Source organism: Plecotus auritus, assembly GCF_963455305.1.
Source record: "Plecotus auritus genome assembly, chromosome: 12".
NCBI classification, from domain to species: Eukaryota; Metazoa; Chordata; class Mammalia; order Chiroptera; family Vespertilionidae; genus Plecotus; species Plecotus auritus.
In genome coordinates, this window is record NC_137778.1 from 38,901,989 (window position 1) to 38,921,299 (window position 19,311).

The 19,311-nt window shown below is 49.6% G+C and overlaps 2 protein-coding genes across 2 annotated transcripts in view; one reads left to right on the plus strand and one right to left on the minus strand.

The window, feature by feature from the left end:
- LOC308237816 (chymosin-like) overlaps positions 1 to 12,853 on the minus strand; it is a 43,091-nt gene extending 30,238 nt beyond the window's left edge. Inside the window, exons 1-2 of the mRNA XM_080648996.1 lie at positions 12,702 to 12,853; positions 9,684 to 9,785 (exon numbers count right to left, since the gene is read on the minus strand). The gene's annotated coding sequence lies outside the window, so the exon portion shown is untranslated. The remainder of the gene's footprint in view (positions 1 to 9,683; positions 9,786 to 12,701) is intronic.
- Positions 12,834 to 17,001, plus strand: LAMTOR5 (late endosomal/lysosomal adaptor, MAPK and MTOR activator 5). The gene is made up of 4 exons (XM_080648998.1): positions 12,834 to 12,969; positions 13,773 to 13,834; positions 15,719 to 15,836; positions 16,701 to 17,001. Exons 1-4 carry the CDS (start codon positions 12,935 to 12,937, stop codon positions 16,759 to 16,761), a joined length of 276 nt encoding a protein of 91 aa, XP_080505124.1. The 5' UTR covers positions 12,834 to 12,934; the 3' UTR covers positions 16,762 to 17,001.
- Positions 17,002 to 19,311: the final 2,310 nt, after the last annotated feature.

Sequence of the window (19,311 nt, forward strand, 5' to 3'; positions counted from 1 at the left end):
GCCAGGCCTTTACTGGTGTGGTGGTTAGAGCATTTTCGGAGCAAGGGTGCTTAGCAGCCAGCAGCAGATGGCTGTGGTGCTAGGAAGAGTTCCTGCTGAAACGGAGGATGGAGAGGGGACATGGGATGGCACAGCTGGGAGGCACCCACACTCGCCGCCAAAGTGCCCGGAAGCGCCTCCCACCCAGGCGCAGGGAGTGGGGAACACCCAGTACCTCCAGTACCTCCGGGACTCCAGTCAGCAAGATGCGGGCCCACTGGTGGCCGGGACTAACGTGGGAGGGGGCGGGGAGATGGGTTCACCTACAAGGTGGTGAGACCCACAGTGGAGGGACACAGAGGGACACTGGGATGGGACTGAGCATGGAAGGCTCCAAAGGCTTTGGGGGACATTGCACCCCGTGGGAAAATTACGGCAACATGCAGCGCCCGCAAAAGGAGCCACCCTGGCCCGGTCCTGCCGGTCAGATCTCGCTCCAAAGCACTGAGCTAATTCCAGCCGGAGCTCCCAACGGGGAGCATCTGCCACCTCCCCCCTGGGTCCCCCGGAGCCTCCCCTCCGTCCTAAGGAAAAGGAGAGGAGGAGCAAGCTGTCAAGAAATTAACTGAAAGCAGCAACAAGAGCCTCGTGAAAGCGTCATAAGACAGTAACGGGCCCCTTTCTCCAGGGCAGACCTGGCGTCTGTGAGCTTTCCCTCTGGGGCCGGCTGACCGCCCCTCCCACCCGGGCCCCGTCCCCGGAGGAGATGCTCCCGCCACCAGCGGACAACAGCTGTTCCCTCTCTAGTAAAGCTACAGTCAGTCTGTCCTCAGCCCCGAGCCAGGCCCACGGGGGTCACAAGGCATCGAGAGCGGCTCTTCCAAGAAAAGCCAGCAGCGCGCTGCTTCTGTCCGTGCAATGGGCCTGCAAGAGGGTCTTCATTTCCCCGTCATGTGTCTGCATCACTGAGTCTGAGGAACTCCTCTCTTGAGTGGCTGGTTAGACCCGTGGTCGGCAAACCGCGGCTCGCGAGCCACATGTGGCTCTTTGGCCCCTTGAGTGTGGCTCTTCCACAAAATACCACGGCCTGGCCGAGTCTATTTTGAAAAAGTGGCGTTAGAAGAAGTTAAGTTGGAAAAATGTGGCTCTCCAAAGAAATGTCAGTCGTTGTCCTGTTGATATTTGGCTCTGTTGGCTAATGAGTTTGCCGACCCCTGGGTTGGACCAAACGGGAAGCGCAGCATTTGGAGCCGGAAGGAAACAACCCGATTAGACAGCGCCCTTGGTGCCCAGCACCGAGCCCAGGGCCTGGGGGCAAGGTCCCTATCTGATGGGTGAGAACGTCGGGAAATCCCAGGACTGGTTGTGGTCACAGGCACCGTGGGAGGCCTGGTCCGCTGCTCCTCGCTGGCCCTGCCGCCTCTCCCTTCCTGTCCGTTCTATTCAACACCCCAGACAAAGAGAGGTGGCAAAGAACAGCAAGACAGAGCCCCTGCCCACCAGGGACCAATTGGAAAAACAAGGACCTAAATGACTGTGATGTTAAAAAAGAACACTAACCACCCCAATCCTGGAAATAAGGCCACGCGAGGGCTTTGACGTCAGTTAGCCATTGTTTCCCAAGCCCACCCAAGGATGGCTTAGGGACCCGGGGGAGTGTGTCTCTGGGCCTTGGCGGTTGACCATTCATTCAGACTCTACGAAGTTAGAGTGACATGGATGGAGATCCAGTCCAGGAAAGACATACACAGTGTAAATCCAATAGACAAGATAACACCAAAGACTGACTAGTTAATTGCCCTGGAGGACATTAACCGGTTTTGTTTCATTTTTCAATTGTGGTGAAATACACATAATATATAACATTTTACTACCGTAACCATTTCTAAGTGTCCGGTTCAGTGGTGTTAAGCACATTCACACTGTTCTGCAGCCGTCACCACATCCATCTTCAGAACTCTTTTCATCTCTACAATCCCTGTCCTCAGCACCACGAACTCCCGTCCCTCCTGCCCCAGCCCCAGCCACCACCATTCCACTTCCTGTCCCTGAGAGCCTGACTCTCTAGGTACGTGTACATGGGATCACACAGTGTTTGTCTTTGTGACTGGTTCATGTCACTGAGCACAACGTCCTTTCAGTTCATCCATGATGTAGCATGTGTCCGAATTTCTTCCCTTTTTTAAGGCTGACTAATATTCTGATGTGTGCATGTACATTTGGCTCAGCCATTCATCTATTGATGGGCACTTGAGTTGCTTCCACCTTTTGGCTATTGGGAACAATGTCGCTATACATATAGGTGTACAAATATCTCTTGAGACACTGATTTCTGTTCTTTTGGATACATACCTGCAGGTGGAATTGCTGGTTTATAGATTTCTGTTTAATTTTTTGAGGAGTCACCATATTGTCTTCCACAGCGGCCTAACCACTTTACATCCCCACAATAGTGCACAAGGGTTCCAATTCCTCCATATCCTAACACTTGTTATTTTTTACTTTATTGATCATAATGGGGGTGAGGCGGTATCTCATTGTGGTTTTCATTTGCATTTCTCTAAGACTAGTGACGTTGAGCATCTTTTCATACGCTTACTGGCCATTTATATATCTTCTTTGGAGAAATGTATATTCAAGTTCTTTGCCCATTTTTTTAATCATGTTGTTCGACATTTTTGTTGTTGACGGGTAGGAGCTCTTTATATATTCTGAACATTAACCCTTTACCAGACACATGATTTGCAAAGGTTTTCTTCCATTCCGTGGGCTGTCTTTTCACTCTGTTGATAGTGTCCTCTGGTAAAAGTTTTTAATTTTGCCAAAACCGGTTTGGCTCAGTGGATAGAGCGTCAGCCTGTGGACTGAAAGGTCCCAGGTTCGATTCCGGTCAAGGGCACGTAACTTGGCTGCGGGCACATCCCCAGTAGGGGGTGTGCAAGAGGCAGCTGATCGATGTTTCTCTCTCATCGATGTTTCTAACTCTCTATCCCTCTTCCTTCCTCTCTGTAAAAAATCAATAAAATATATTTTTAAAAAGTTTTTAATTTTGATGTAGCCCAATGTATCTATTGTGTTTTTGGTGTCAAATGTAAGAAATCATTGCCAAATGCCCTGACTTGTTTGGCTCAGTGGATAGAGCGTCGGCCTGCGGACTGGAGGGTCCCAGGTTCGATTTCGGTCAAGGGCATGTACCTTGGTTGCGGGCACATCCCCAGTGGGGGGTGTGCAGGAGGCAGCTGATCGATGTTTCTCTCTCATCGATGGTTCTAACTCTCTATCCCTCTCCCTTCCTCTCTGTAAAAATATCTCTCTGTAAAATCAATAAATTTTTTTAAAAAAATCATTGCCAAAGCGTATGTACGAAGATGTTTCTTTGTTTTCTTCTAAGAGTTCTATAGTTGTAGCTCTTACCTGTAGGTCTTTGATCCACTTTGAGTTAATTTTTTATATGGTCTAAGGTAGAGTCCAACTTCATTCTATTGCAGGTGGGTGTTCCATTTTCCCAGCACCTTTTGTTGAAAACGCTGTCTTTTCCTCATTAAATGATCTTGGCACTCTTGTCAAAAATCATTTGCCCATACACATGAGGGCAACCAGTGCCAGCGTCATTTTTTAACCTAGAAATTTTACTCACACATTTCCCTTTAAATGTTTATCAACATCCAGTTCCTCAAAATGCTCTTGAACCAGCGTTCCCCTCTTACCGGTTCTCTCATCCAGGAGTTCCTACATCTTTGACACCTGTCCATTCCACATTTTACGAAAGCCATGTTTTAAAATGTTTGGACATCGTGCTTTCACAGTAACGTACAAAGTGCTGTAGGTGTCAGGGTGAAGACCACGTCCAGTTGGGGGATTCAAAAGCCTTTTCACCTTTGAGATCCGCCTTATGGCCAACGGGTGGCCTTCTGGGGGGCAGAAAAGGTTTGGGGCACACAGTTCAAACCCCAGAAATGGCAAGAAGAACGCTTGCTGGCTTTATTTGCTTCTTTCGGGTGTGTCTTAGTAAACCCTTAGTACACCGGGCTGATGCTTTTACATGACGAAGCCTGCCTCGCATCTGCTATTTCTCTTCTCGGCCCTTCACACGGGTCCCCCTGCAGCTCCAGGGAAGGCCAGCACCTTCCATGCCCCCACCGGCCCCACACCCCCTCCTCTACCTCACGAGAGGCTGAAAATCCCGGGCCTTTCCTTCAACACGCACTTCCTCTGATTCTGCCTTAACGAGGGAATCGCATTTCCTGGCCGACTCCATCCCGTCCCGTGGGCCCATGAACTACCTCCCCGACAGGCTCGAACTGTTACCAGCATCCATCACAGGACAAACCGCCAACAAGCCTGAGACGGAGCAGCCCCTGGCAGATCCAGCGTGGGATTCATCAGGAACATTGTCCTGGCCACACCACACAGGGCGAAACTGCAGCCTTCGAGCCGCAAGGCCGGTGGCGAGCCTTCCCGTGGGGCTCTTGACTCGGGAGGGTGCTTCTGTCCGGGTGGAAGCAAAGAATCCGCGCGCACCGCTGAGACGTGTTCTGAGGAGCTCAGGCACGCACATTCCTCCTGGGTTTTTGAAATCACGTTGCTGTGGTCTCCAGGCTTCCCTAACCTGAACTTCCTGACCCATGGACATGACCTTCCTCGGGCTCTCAGTGGCCACAACAGCCTGCCTGCGTCACGGCTGGACAGTCCAGATGCCCCCGTTCTGACTGGCTGAGACTCGCTGCCCTCGCCTCTCCTCGGGGCCCAACCAAGCACAGGAAGGAGTAACCAAGGAAGCCTCAGTGAGCCTGAGCCCTGGGTGCTGAGCCCCACCGCGCCCGCTGCCCACTCCTCCACCCCTCCTCCCGCCTCAGCTGCCCAGACGCCCTGACTGCGGCCTCCTGGCAGTCCAGCCCCTCGGTCTGGCTCAGCCTCTACAACGTAGAGGGCACATCTCCTTGGGGCCAGCAGGACTCCCTAAGAGCGACCAGGGAAGGAGTGAGCGGAGAGGAGACAGGCGCAGGGGTCTCAGGGCAGAGCCGCCTGGGCTGCTTCTCAGGCTCAATGATGTGCACATTCTGGGTGCGGTCGAGGGCAGGCAGGCTCAGGGTCAGCCAGGCTGCACCTCACTTCACCTGCAGAGCGGAGCAGCCTTGGGCAAGCCACTCAACACCTCTGAGCCCCAATTTGCACATCTGTAAAACGGTGCTAATAAGAACACCTCAGAAAGCTGCCGGATCCTATATAATAAAAGGCTAATATGCAAATCGGCCAAACGGCAGAACGACCGGTCGCTATGATGCACACTGACCACCAGGGGGCAGACGCTCAATGCAGGAGCTGTCCCCTGGTGGTCAGTGCGCTCCCACGGGGGCGGGGGGGGGGGGGGGTGCCACTCAGCCAGAAGCCCAGCTCGCGGCTGGCGAGTGCAGCAGCGGTGGCCGGAGCCTCTCCTGCCTCTGTGGCAGCGCTAAGGACCCCTTGGGGTCCCGGGCAAGAGGGCACCGAATGTCGTGCACCAGGCCTCTAGTATAACCATAAAACACTCAGTACACCCCCTGGCAATCATCAATCCTCAGCAAATGTTTCTTGCTTGTGAGTAGCGGTGGATTTTGTCCTGTTTGTGTGAATGTGTGTCTATATGAAAACAAAGTATTAGGGAAAGGACGGTAGCAAAGAAGCCGGAGAACTTGCTCGTTTCCCTAGATAGTCTCTTTGCTGATTGATGTTTCTATCAAGTCAGATCGGAGGTTAGTCCCAATTTCATATTCGCTTGTCCAGAGAGTGATAAACTGTTATCTGCTTAAAGTCCTCTGTGCTGCCTTCAGATCGCCCTTCACTGTGACAGATGGGATTGGATTCCTCTTCCTACCCCTTTGGCAATTGAGAAGATCAATGAGACTTTAGTCTCCATGCCTGTGCCTCAGACTTCCTCCGGGTGGCGAGGGGCGGGGAGGGGATGCTGATGGTCCAGAATTAATGTGGCAGTTGATTTACTCGTGGTGTCTACAGGCAGGAGGACCAGTCCTCCCACAGCTGGGAGGGGAGAGGAGAAGGCAGCCCTTGGCCACTTCATGGGACCAACTCACAAGCCTGTGCTGCCAACCTGGGTGAGAGGCCAGCTGCAGCGGGGCTGGCTCATCCGGGACCTACGCCCTGGAGACGGGCTCGCCTTGGTCTTGAAAGTCCCAAGACCATGGACACTTTCAAGTTCTGTGACCTTGACAGGAGAGTTGGCCTCTCCAGACCTCAGTTACTGCATCTACAACGTGGGACAGAGATTCCTCAAAGGATGACTGTGAGATTAAAGTGAGATGATTTGGCCCAGCCAGCTGGCTCAGTGGTTGAACCATGACCTATGAACCAGGAGGTCACCGTTTGATTCCCAGTCAGGGCAATCCCCAGTAGGGGGCAGGAGGCAGCCAGTCAATAATTCTCTCTCATCGTTGATGTTTCTATCTCCCTCTCTCCCTTCCTCTCTGAAATCAATTTAAAAAATTTTTGTTTAAAGAGATGATTTGTGTGAATGGATACAATTGGTAAAATTTTCATCTTTAAACTCAAGAGTAAGTCAATGTTCTTGAGTGAGAAACTGGCCAAGTTTGCAGATATTAAAACTCAGGCCTATGGAGGTGACACCCGTAGCCGTCAATCAGGAGGCTGTCCCCTGCCCCCGCCCCGCTGCTGCTGACACGTGTGACTGCCTGATTCTCCCGGTTCCCTGGGAGCTGGGATGCTGTGCAGAGGATGGGTGGAGAGGGTCAGTTTCCTCGGCGGGTCCCACAGAGGCCTCCTCTACTAGAACGGCCGGGCTGGGAGAGAGCTTACTTCTGAGAGCCAGAGGCCTTTCTGGACGCCATGGGGGGTACAGACAACACACTCAAGTTCTGAAAAGGCCTTGACCCTGAGGGTTCGGTGTTTCTCTTTTTATTCTCCTGCCCCTCCCTCTAGTCTTTTCCCAGAAGCAGCTCCCTCCCTAAAAGGCGTGGGGAGGGACCCTGCCAACCCAGCCCCTCCCCCACCCACCCACCCCCCCCCCCTCCTTAAAATCTGGCGCCTGAAAAGGCAGCGCTGGCCCAGGCGGTGGGAGCGCCAAACACACAGGTTGTTCCCGGTCAGGCCCTCCTCTGATCCAAACAAACCTGGGTTTTTTCCATGATCTCTAGCTTAGTCACCTTTAAAACGCACGCGCTGGGGCTGAGGGAGTTCTGCCCCATTTACCGGGGCTCCTCGCATAGGATCTGGCCAAGCAGGAGTGAGAAGGAAGAAATGGCCCTGCGGAGCCAGCGAGGCCGCTGCATGGAGCTGGCGGACAAGCGGGCTCTGAGCAGCTCTCAAATGCCATATCTACCCTCGGGCAGAAGAGAGGGCACTCCCCTCCCTCTGCCAGGGAGCGGCCGGTGCCCAGTGGCTCTCGGGTGGGAGAAGGGGCTGGAGAGCCGACCTCAGAGCCTCTCCTCCAGCAGAGCAAAGCGAGCGAGAAGCCCCCGTAGGAGACACTGGAAATACTCCACTGAAGGCCTCTGCCACGTCCAGGGCGCTTTCCAAACAAACAAACACAGAAGCAGAACAGTCCTCCTGGACTAAAACCCGGCACGTGACCCAGGCCCACGGCTCGCACTTACCCGCGCACTTGGGACTGCCATTCAGAGGCTCTGGGGAAATTCCACGCTGTTGGCTGAGGCACAGCAGAGCAGGGGGCAGGGTGGCAGGACTGGGCTCCTTCTGCAGCAGCGACGTGGGCGTTGCAAGCTGTGTGGGCGCGGTCCAGCTGGTGGTGCTGGTGGCAGGGGTGTTCTCCTACTGGGGGCTTGGGGCTGTGTCACTGGAAATTTAGACTGAGTTCTCCAGATCCCCCCGCCCCCCAACAATCTGGGTAACCATGAGCTCCCCAGTGTCTTTCTAAAATCCCCTTTCCTAGTCTATGGCAGAGGTAGCTTCCATTGCGTGCATTAAAAACCCTCAATGGCCCTAACCGGTTTGGCTCAGTGGACAGAGCGTCGGCCTGTGGACTCAAGGGTCCCAGGTTCGATTCCGGTCAAGGGCATGTACCTTGGTTGCGGGCACATCCCCAGTAGGGGCTGTGCAGGAGGCAGCTGATCGATGTTTCTCTCTCATCGATGTTTCTAGCTCTCTATCCCTCTCTCTTCCTCTCTGTAAAAAATCAATAAAATATATTAAAAAAAAAAAAACCCTCAATGATAGCCTCGTTCAAGTTTGCCTGAGGGGTCATTTCTTGGAGCCCTGGCAGCAGCAGCAACAGCTGCCATTGCCAGGGGCTCTGTGTGCAATCTCATGGGATTCTCAGACCTCATTCACAGTAGCGGAAATGGAGCCATTAGGAGATTGGGGGACTTGCGGCTCGGTTGGTGACCTATCAGCCCAGTAGGGGGCATGCAGGAGGCAGCCAATCAATGATTCTCTCATCATTGATGCTTCTCTCTCTCTCCCTTCCTCTCTGAAATCAATCAAAACATATTTTTAAAAATAATAAAATAAAATAAAAAGAGGGTAACTCAGTGTTGTGAGCAGACGAGCTCTTGAAGCTCAACATGATTCCAAGAGAGACGGAGGCAGCAGTGGGAAAGGCCCAGGCTGTGGGAGCAGCATCTGTGGCAGGATGGGCAACATGTGGCGGGTCCTGAGGACCAGCGACACCCTACTAGGTTCACAGCTGGTGAAAGAACAGAGATATCTGACTGTCCGAGGGCTTCCCCGGGGACGATGGCAGAGATTACTGACAATGGAAGGCATTGTCACTCCACAAGGGTCTTCTCTGAAGCCCACCAGGGCTGAGGGGACGGGCAGGGCACACGGCACACGGCGCAGCAAGCACATCAGTGCGCAGGCCTGCCTCTCCCACACACGCTAATACAGGAAATTCCTCTGCCTGCATTTCAAGCACTTATTTGATTTGCATAATTCCGAGGCCAATAAATCTTCGCATTAAGGCTGATGTGACGTGTGATGCAGACAGCCTCATTAAGAATGAGGTATTTTATCAGCTCCCCTAAATTTTCTTTTCTCTGGTCTACAATTTTTTATGCTGCGCTGATCATTTTTTTTATTCATAAGGGCTTCGTTCCGATTTGTCAAGGCTGCATTAACACGGCAGCTAATGGAGACGTAGACGTGGAAGTCTGATCGCATTTATCCTCAGCAGCAAAAGGAATGAAGCAGCAGGACAAGGCCTCTTGCGCCGGAACCTCTCTAGCCAACCCTGAGTCGCCTCAGATACGTTCGCCTTGTGTCTCCCAGAACCGGGCTTGGCTGTAAACTCTCGGAGACAGTGCCAACCTCACTGCCATAGACTGACAGCCCAGCTCACTGCTTAGAGAGGCTCAGGTCAGAGAGGCCAGGGGTGTATTCTCCCACTCACTCCCTCTCCACACACTCAGTGAGCACCTTACAGGCCAGGCTCCGGGGTATAAAACAGACTCAAGTCACAGTCAAATGGATCATGCCACCACGGCTGGCCAATGCAGGAAACGTATCTTAGCCAAGTATCAAGGTTGGGAGCATGCTGGAAAGATTATCTGCTCTATTCTCTTGCCTCCGGGAGGTTTTTCTATTACATAAGGGCTGCCAAATGCTGGGGGCATCACAGACAGTGACTTTGACTGGAAGGGTTTATTAATATTCGTGTATATTGGCTTCTCAGGGCGGTCATAACAACATACCATGAAGGGAGTGGCTTCAACAACAGAAATGTATTGCCTCACAGTTCTGGAGGCGAGAAGTCAAAATCAAGGTGTTGGCGGGTGGGTTCCTTCTGTGGCTGTCAGGGCCTTCCTCCTTGGCTTGTAGATGACCGGCTGCTTCCTCTGTTTTTTGGAGGAGGAGAGAAAGAAGATAAAGGTGGTTAAAGTTTGGTATTTAAAGGCTCTTACCTTACACAGAGGCCACTCCCAAAAGACCCATCAAGATTCTTCAGTAGCCCTAACCAGTTTGGTTCCATGGATAAAGCGTCGGCCTGTGGACTCAAGGGTCCCAGGTTCGATTCCGGTCAAGGGCATGTACCTTGGTTGCGGGCACATCCCCAGTGGGAGTGTGCAGGAGGCAGCTGATCGATGTTTCTCTCTCATCGATGTTTCTAACTCTCTATCCCTCTCCCTTTCTCTCTGTAAAAAATCAATAAAATGTATTTTTTTTAAAAAAAAAAGATTCTTCAGTAAATATGGGCTAGATTCCTACTGTGTCCCCCAATGCTCACATGAGGAAAGGGAGAAGATGCTCTTCCTGTCTTTGAAAAGAAAACATAAAAAATTACAGTGCAATACCCTGGCCAGTGCGGCTCAGGGTTTGGGTGCCCTCCTGTGCACTGAAAGCCTGCAGGTGCCATTCCTAGTCAGGGCACATACCCAGGTTTTAGGCTCAATTCCTGGAAAGGGGGGGGGGGGGTAGGGGGGAGGGTGTACAGGAGGCAGCCAATCGATGGTTCACTCTCACATCGATGTTTCTCTTTCTCCCTCTCCCTTCCTCTCTCCCTAAAAATCAATAAAAATATATTTTTTAATTACAGTGCAATGAGGTAAGTACTCCAATTATGGGCGTCATGGGACTTTCCCTGTCATCCCAGAAACGGTTATCAGCACTCAAAATTGAGACTCAGGAATCATCAGATAGCCCTAGCTGGTTTGGCTCAGTGGATAGAGCATCGGCCTGCAGACTGAAGGGTCCTGGGGTTTGATTCTGGTCAAGGGCACATGCTCAGGTTGCAGGCTCGATCCCCAGGAGGGGATGTGCAGGAGGCAGCCAATTAATGATTCTCTCTCATCGTTGATGTTTCTCTCTCCCTCTCCCTTCCTCTCTGAAATAAAAAATATATATTTTTAAAACATAAAATCAAATCATAAAAGTGACTCACATATTTTTATTGGACGTCACTGCCCTGGAGGTTAAAAAGCCCGTTGGGAAGCGCTAGCCCAGCAAAGCGTTACCTGGAACCACAAGGGGGCAGTACTGCAGCGCTGAGCTGCCTGGGGCGGGAGGTTAGCAGGAAACAGTCTGGCTCCTAACATTTATTCTAATGCTTTTAAGGGTATTTTAAATTGCTTTTTCTAAAGTTTAAATGGTCCACATTATGTTATCCCTGAGTTAAATAATAAAAATAAGAAGCATAAATAGTAATTTCTCTAGGCGTTCCAAACTCCTGAATTACAATATTCAAGACGAATTTTAAGGAAGCTGCAAGTTTCACTATCACAGCTAGGGAAGAACTACAGGCACAAACTATAAGCGACCCAACTGCACATTAAGGGGCTGGTGAAATGAATTAAGGTACAGCTATAATATGGAATATTTTGTAAGTATTACAAAGGATGTAAGTGAATTATTATTAACACGTTAATACATTTATGCAAAATTCTGTGAAAAAGCCCAGCTACAGAATTGTATGCCCAGTATGTATGTCAGTTGTAAAACTGAAAAGAAAAAAAAAACATTAAAAGCATGCATTGGCAGAGGATGGGCTGAAAGGACACTGTCCAAGACATTAACAATCATCTCTGGACAGACTACGGGTGTCCTTCCTTCCTTATTTTTGGAACTGCTTTATAATTAATTTTTAAAGTTATTTTTAAGTTGTCCTACCCATTCTTCTTTTCTAATGCTACTGTCTTTCCCAATCTGTCCTGAGCCTTTGCTAAAGAAAGAACCAGTGTCTTCGCTAAAATCCCGGCACTTCCCAATACCTAGCTGGGGTTTGCACCTTGTCACACCTCGTCCTCTAGCCCCTGTTGGAGAGTGGAATTTTTGAGCATGCTTCCTCCTAGTGAGAAGGCTAACCCCCTATTTTGTAAAACTACTGTTTGGAATTCTCTGCTGTTTTTTTTTAGACGAACTCTTATTCTAAAAAATAACTTGGCTTTCTAGCCTGCTTGAATAATGAGGAAGATAAACTTAGCTGTCTGACCTTATAGGCCAGAGACTAGAGATGCCCATACTCTCAATGCCAGGCCAGGTGCATTTTTTAATTGGATAGAACTGTGTTGTTTTCAAGGCCAGCAGCGAGATAACCACTAAGCGCAAATAGGGCTGGCTCTTTAATTAAGGAAAACTGCTTTGTTTTAAATTGTTTTAGACTGTTTGCTCTGCAAAAAACAGGCTCTAGTGAATGGGTTTAAATACGGTGGGACACAAAGGGTCGGGGCTGCTCTCTGATCTCCCTGAGTGGAGAGGGGACAGTCGCAGGCCGGCAATAAAGGCTCCCTAAATTTTAATTTGGTCTGGACTCCAGTGGTCTTTACTCGCGTTGGCTCCGCAACACCCCGTGTGCATGTCGCATGTCGTCTCCCTCCAGGCCAGTGGAGCTCTGCACGGGGTCCTGCGTCTCCTCTGGGTCCTGACCCACTGCCTGGCCCTGACCTGCCTGACCACCGCGTTATGGTAAAACGAACACAGGTCTGGCCGACATTTCGCAGTCGGCTGAATCAAAATCCCAAGATTCGCCCTGACTGGTTTGGCTCAGTGGATAGAGCGTCAGCCTGACGACTGAAGGGTCCCAGGTTCGATTCCAGTCAAGGGCATGTACCTTGGTTGCAGGCACATCCCCAGTAGGGGGTGTGCAGGAGGCAGCTGATTGATATTTCTCTCTCATCGATATTTCTAACTCTCTATCCCTCTCCCTTCCTCTCTGTAAAAAATCAATAAAACATATTAAAAAAAAAAAAATCCCAAGATTCCATCCCTGACACAAAGTGAGCGACCAGGAATCGACGCCCTGAGGACAGGCTACGGACCTCTCTCCCGCGGGACAGCCGCGCCACCTGTTTCGAAGCACCTGTCACCGCTGGGGCATTCAGCAACTGGGCGGAGCGAACGCTCCCTGTACGCAACGCGGAGGCGCCGCCGCGAAGTTTGTCCCTTCGTAGACGCCGTCCAGGCCGCTCGTGTCACGTGATCCAGGAGCCTCCTGGAGGCGGAAGCGGCGCGCTTCGGGGCTTGGGTTGGGGTGGACGGCCAGGCCAGCGGGATGGAGGCGACTTTGGAGCAGCACTTGGAGGACACGTGAGTGGCACGGGCACTTGATCGGGACAAAGTGCGCGAGCTGCGAGGGCCGGCCGCGTGGCTCGGGGACGCCGCGCGACCCCCGGGCGCGGGTCAGGCGGTGAGCTGGTCCCGGGCCCGCAGGCGGCCAGTGACCCGAAATTAAGTTCCCGCCCGCGGGGCCCCGCACACTCCCGAACGTTGCTCCGCGGCCCGAGCCCTGAACCACCCGTCCTGCCGAAATGGTCTCTGGACAGGGGCCGCCTTTTCGAGTTTCAGGAACTGGTTTAATTTGGGGGAAGGACGTGCCACCACGTAGACTAGTCCTGCAATGTAAACACACACACACCCCTCCTTCCGTGTGTAACCAGTTACTTGGTGATTAAAATGAAAGTCATCCCTTCAGTTTTTCAACGAGGAATATCTATGTAGAAGTCGAAGTAAGTGGACAGGGAAGCACCTCCTTCGCACCGATGCCCCTCAGCTTCCCAGTTCCCCGCCGCCCCACCCCCACCAGGAGGCGCCCGTGTTACTTGAGTTGTCAGTAGTTTTCAGTTAGAACACTAAAGCACGCGTTTTTAACGAGGGACACAGAATCCTAGGTACTGTAATGTCTGTGGCCTTCCTAAGCTCCTGGACACAGTCTTTTCTGTCATCAGAGAAACTCATCTATTTTTTTTCTCGTGGGGGGGGGGTGATAAAAAAAAAAGTTGAGAAACACTAATTTAAAGCGCTTGCAACAGTGCCTGCCTGGTACGTATAATGCCTATGTGTGTTGTAATGTTTTAAGTTCCTTTTCTCACATCATCTGTTCCGGGAAATAGAATGAAGAATCCATCCATTGTTGGAGTCCTGTGCACAGATTCACAAGGACTTAACCTGGGCTGTAAGTACCCCCCACACCCTTTGGTGGGTTGCACAGCATTTGAAGTTGGCTGCGAGTCCGTGTGCTGTTAGCCTGCCACTTTCTAGCTACTGCTGTAAGTAGAGATTATCTCCCAATAATGAGATTAGAAGATTGAATTTTTCACTTGGTATTTATGAAGGTAGAAACGTTCTTTGCACTACAGTTATTTCTACTGAAATAGCATTTGCCCCATTTTAAAAAGTGGATTGAGGAAAGCCTTCAGTTAACATTGAATGTGTGCCGTCTGCTTGGACCGCTAGGCTTCGTATACGGAGCTTCTAATTTTCACATTATTCCTGCAAGATGCTATTTTTCAGTCTACACTTAACAGTGAGGAGGCGGTAAAAATGAGGCTTCAGAGTTGGACACACCGGGTTCAACTGCCTGCTCTTCTGTTTGCTTGGGCCAGAAAGAACCTCTCTGAGCCTGTTTCTTTACTGGGTTGTTTAATAATTATTATTATTGAATTACATTTATTGAGTTTTTACTGTGTGCCAGGCACCCTTCGAGTGTTCTACATATACTAAGTCATTTAGTCCTCAAAACATGAGGTAGATAAAGAAATTAAGTGGTAGCCCTGGCCGGTGTGGCTCAGTTGGTGGGAGCGTTGTCCCGTGCACTGAAGGTTGGAGGTTTGATCCTCAGTTGGAGAGCTATGGGAGGCAACCAATCAGTGTCTCTCTCTCACATCGATGTTTCTCATCCTCCCTCTCCCTCCAAAATCAATAAAAACATATCCTCGGGTGAGGATTAAAGAATTAAGTGGTCTAGCTGGGATTTGAGTCTGGCTCCAAATTCTCTTAATCACAGTACTATAAGATTATATGTGTAAAACACAACACATAACCCAGACATAATGCTCCATAAATGGTAACCATTACAGATGAAGAAATAAGTAACTGAAACATTTGGCTGATTAACATCAGCACCAATAAGCCCAGGACTCTTTAATGTGGGGCTTTTTAAAGCTCTGAACTTTTGCTGGGAAGTTACACACACAGTGAATTGGAAGGAAAAAGGCCAAGGGGGTGGGGACACTTGCCAGGCTCACTAATGGAAATTCAAGGAAATATAAAACGAAATTAGTTCCTTAAACCTTCAAGGCCCACAGGACTGCGCTGTCTGTGCAGTTAATGTTCTGTGTGACAATAGTCAACCCAACAGCTCTGTTCCAGTAGCATGTCCGTTACCTGATTTAGCAGATAGGCTTGTATTGTCCTTACATAGGCAAATATATTGTAAACTTAGTAATTACTTTTTTTGCCTGCCACCCAGGATTTAATCATCTACAGGCCAAAACAAAAGCCAATTCTGTTGGTATTGGGAAACAGCCAGCTTATTCTAACAGGGTGAACTGCGCACAGAATGTCCACATATGCTGTCAAGGTGGACTTACAGCTGAGCTCCCGAAAAAACTTCCATACCCTTTGAGGTGGAGCTCAGTGAAGGAAATCAGATTTCCTATGAGGAATGTTTCAACAGGTCTCTTGTCCTTCCTGCCGTTTGTCGATCTCACCTCCGAATTTCTTGTTGCTTTCAGCAAGGTTCCTGTGGAATGGATTTATGACTTTCAGAGCGACTTGAAATTACAGCTTCCTTGTAGGCTTGAGATGGTGTTTAAAGATGGTGATGGGAATGACTTTGAAAACTGAGTGTCTGTTATGGCTTTATTGATTCAGGAACTGGTGTGTGGCGTTCTCACTGAGGCACCCAGCTGAGTACAGCAGAGCAAAACCATTTCATGTCAGTAACTAACCCAAGAGAACAGGAACTGACTCTCGTGAATAATTCATGAGGTGCTACGCCAGCTCCACGCTCCTTTTTAAGACAGTCGGGCAACATGATACCATCTGTGTCTTCCAGGCCGTGGGACCCTGTCAGATGAGCACGCCGGGGTGATATCCGTTCTAGCCCAGCAAGCGGCTAAGCTAACCTCAGACCCCACTGATACTCCTGTGGTGTGTCTAGAGTCAGATAATGGGTGAGTTGAGGGCAGCAGGTCCCTCCTTTCCTTTTTATTTAGAAAGATTTAGGAGAGTGACTGGGGCCTGCCCTGTGTTCCTTGGTGGTTCTTCATTCAAAGGGCTTTAAGGGGGTTCTTCACCCTTTGGACTGCAGGCACCGAGACTGATCTCAAGCTAGCGGGCTTTCAGACCACAGTGGCATTTAAATGAAGAGGAAGCATTGTCATGAACTATCAGTCTGTCAAGAAAAAGAAAGTAAATGCCCTAACTGGTTTGGCTCGGTGGATAGAGCGTTGGCCTGCGGACTGAAAGGTCACGGGTTCGATTCCGGTCAAGGGCATGTACCTTGACTGCGGGCACATTCCCAGTAGGAGGTGTGCAGGAGGCAGCTGATTGATGTTTCTCTCTCATCAATGTTTCTAACTCTCTATCCCTCTCTCTTCCTCTGTAAAAAATCAATAAAATATATTTAAAAAAAAAAAAAGAAAAAGAAAGTAAAGTAGAGGAAGACCAATCAAAGAATAGAAACTGCTTCTGTAATTATAGAAGTACTAAAGATCTTCCAAGGAGTGTCCTCAGAATAACGGACACAAGCAGCAGACAAACTACAGTATCATCACAGCTTGTAAAGAGAGAATGTGTGACAGGAGACCTGCAGATAAAACCAGGAAAATAGTCACTGGTTGTCTGAGTGCTAGGGTGACAGGAGTCATTTCATTTTTATAGTTAATACTTTCTGTGTTTCCCAAATGTTCTGTTGTGTTCCTATATTGCTTCTATATACATGGGAAAATAGTGTTTTCATCGTGTCCTAAACCATTAACGTCACACTGCCTCCCACGTGGAACGTTTTACTGAAGGTCTTCCGCTTTGCCTTCCAGGAACATTATGATCCAGAAACACGACGGCATCACAGTGGCCGTGCACAAGATGGCCTCCTGATGGCGCCCAAGTCCTCCGGCAGCGTCTGCTCCTTGCCTTCCCGTTAGTTTCAGTGGTTAGGCCTGTCATCCAGTGTGCTGTGGGCACTTTTGATTAATTTAGGCTAAGTTGCTTTTGGACACTATGGACTGACTGGCCAAAATATTAGTAAGAAAGGATCTTGCTTTGCAGCAGCAGGTCTAGGTGACTTTGTATATAGAATTCTGTTGTGTTCAATAAATCTGGTTGGAGGAAAGCTTGGATCTTTTCTGGATTCTTTAAACTCATCAGTCTATGGCCATACCAGCCTGGACATGCCCGACCTCGTCCTAACTCTTACCAAATGTTCATTTTTTCAATTACCAAACTGACAATTGTTTCAAAGGTCTTTGTTCCAAATTATTCTCTTCTCTTTCAGAAGCTTCCTCAAATACATAAATTCCCACAGAAGTACCCATGGGTATTAAAACAAATCAAGCATATTCCTACCCCATAATAAAAATATAATGGCTAATATCATTAAGCACTTACTAGTACTATATGCCAGGAACTCATTTAATTCTCACTCATTGGAAAGTAGGGATATTCGTGTCTAGTCTTCACCACATATCAGTGGAGTGAGGGTAACAGTGACTTAGGAGATACCAAGCTGCAATTCATTCCCCTCTACACCCCAAAGCTCCCTCTATGAAAGCTGTGCCAGGGGTTCATCTCAGGCCTCTGCAGCCCTCCCAGCCTGACGCTGCTGCCACATTGCAAATCTGCCCCGGCCTCTGCCTCCATCAGAGCTCTCCATCAACATGAAGCCTGGCCTCGTCTCATCCTGCGATCAGAATCACAGATCGCCCTGCTAAGAGCAACACGCTCCCAGTCCTATAGATGTTTACTAGACAACGCTTTCCCAGTATTTCATAAGGACAAACAATAGTACTCACCTTCTCTCTGGGGGTTTTGCCTTCTGCTGGAGGTTTGTTCGGTCCTTAGCACCAGCATCACGTAACTATTATCCTATCGCTACTCATAAGGCGTGTCCCAAACCACTTCACTGGGATCCTGCTAGCACGTTCGTCTCAAAGTATTAGTTTGGTTTTTAAGAGCCTGAGAAGCCACTTACTTTTTAAAAAGGAACATGCGTAAATATGTGCAGATTTTCCAGCTAAAACAAGAAAAACACACATTAGCCTAACATACATTCTGGTTTGAAACCTGGGATGTTGGGGAGATGAAAGGCCATTTCCTATTCACTGGGGTTTTTTTGAGGTGGAGGGTGGAACAGAAAAAGGAAATGGAATAAGAAAGCTGCATCATCCCAGTAATTTTCTAGGAGATTCAGCCTTAACCATTTCAAAAATGCAAGAAGAAAGAAGTTTCATTAAAATTCACGTATACACCTTCTTTGGGAGGTGTTTGGTGGTAAGGTAACCAAGTATGAAAAACAGCAATTAAAAATGGCGTCTGGAACCCCACGTTACTGCCCAGATTTAGTCACTACATGTAAGGTCACACATATGGGCTGAACTTCCTGAGCATTGCCATCTGTAGCCCAGGAAATGGACCTCCCAAGCCTGGGAGAGGGGGGTGTCTTCTGTAAAAGAAGAAGTCCCGAGGACCCCTGGAAGGAATGGCAGGGGCACGGCTCTCAGAGTCCTGGGGCCTCATTCTTTGCCTTGAGCATAGTGTTAAACGGGGAGCTGAGGCATATTAAAACAGTAAGGATTGGAGCAAAAATCCATTTGAATCAGGCAGCACCAAACCCGAAGTAGGTAGGCGTGCTCCACCAACAGCAGCTTGGGGAGAGACTTGTGGAGAAAAGGCAAAAGCAAAGCAGGGAAATGACTGGCTATCACTCAAGGCCTGATTGGCTGTTTGTGATGGTTGTCCTTGGGTTTTCATTTCCTCACCCTGAGGCGTTTACAGGCCTTGACCTGGGTTTGCTTATGTAGCCACTGCAGCCCCAGAGCCACCTCTGGACTGACCTTCTTGTTTAACTAATTCAACGGCAGTTCCCAAGAGGATTTTCTACTTGGCTTACTCCGATGCTTGCTGTTGTGCCTACGGTGAAAGTCTACCTTCAGGGCCAGGATGGCTGGTGTCAAATCATAGTCTGCCCCCGCTCCTCAGGAGGTAAAGTCCACTGGCCGGGAGCCCACATTGGCTCTGAGGTCCTCACTCTCACATGCTCACTTGTTCTCACAGCACAACGTGACGAACTCCCTTGGAAAAAGAGAAATATTCTAGAAAACTAGAGTTTATTTCTCTTCCCGGAGTGTCTCATCCGTGGAGGATCCCTTTGCTGAACACCACGTCCAAGGTAAGAGAATAGGATTGTGCATTGGGGTTGGTTTCCTATAATGCTTTCAGTGACCCACGGGCTTCTCTCCCAGCCCAGCTGCTCACCACTCGGCCATTGCGCATGCCCGGCTGTGGATTCTCCTTCCCGGTAAGAAACGGTCTGCCTGCTGACCTGACAGTGGGAAATGAAGCATGCTGGATCCCTTCCCCAGGACACATCCATTCTCTTCCTTGCTATTTCTCTTTATACCATTTGTGAGGAGGTAGCAGTTATGACAC

Bases quoted from the DNA above. Each gene is read 5' to 3' on its own strand.
- LAMTOR5 (XM_080648998.1), top strand. From the start codon at position 12,935: ATGGAGGCGACTTTGGAGCAGCACTTGGAGGACAC. The intron at 12,970-13,772 runs GTGAGTGGCACG...TCCGGGAAATAG, and splicing joins GAGCAGCACTTGGAGGACAC to AATGAAGAATCCATCCATTG. The intron at 13,835-15,718 runs GTAAGTACCCCC...TGTGTCTTCCAG, and splicing joins ACAAGGACTTAACCTGGGCT to GCCGTGGGACCCTGTCAGAT.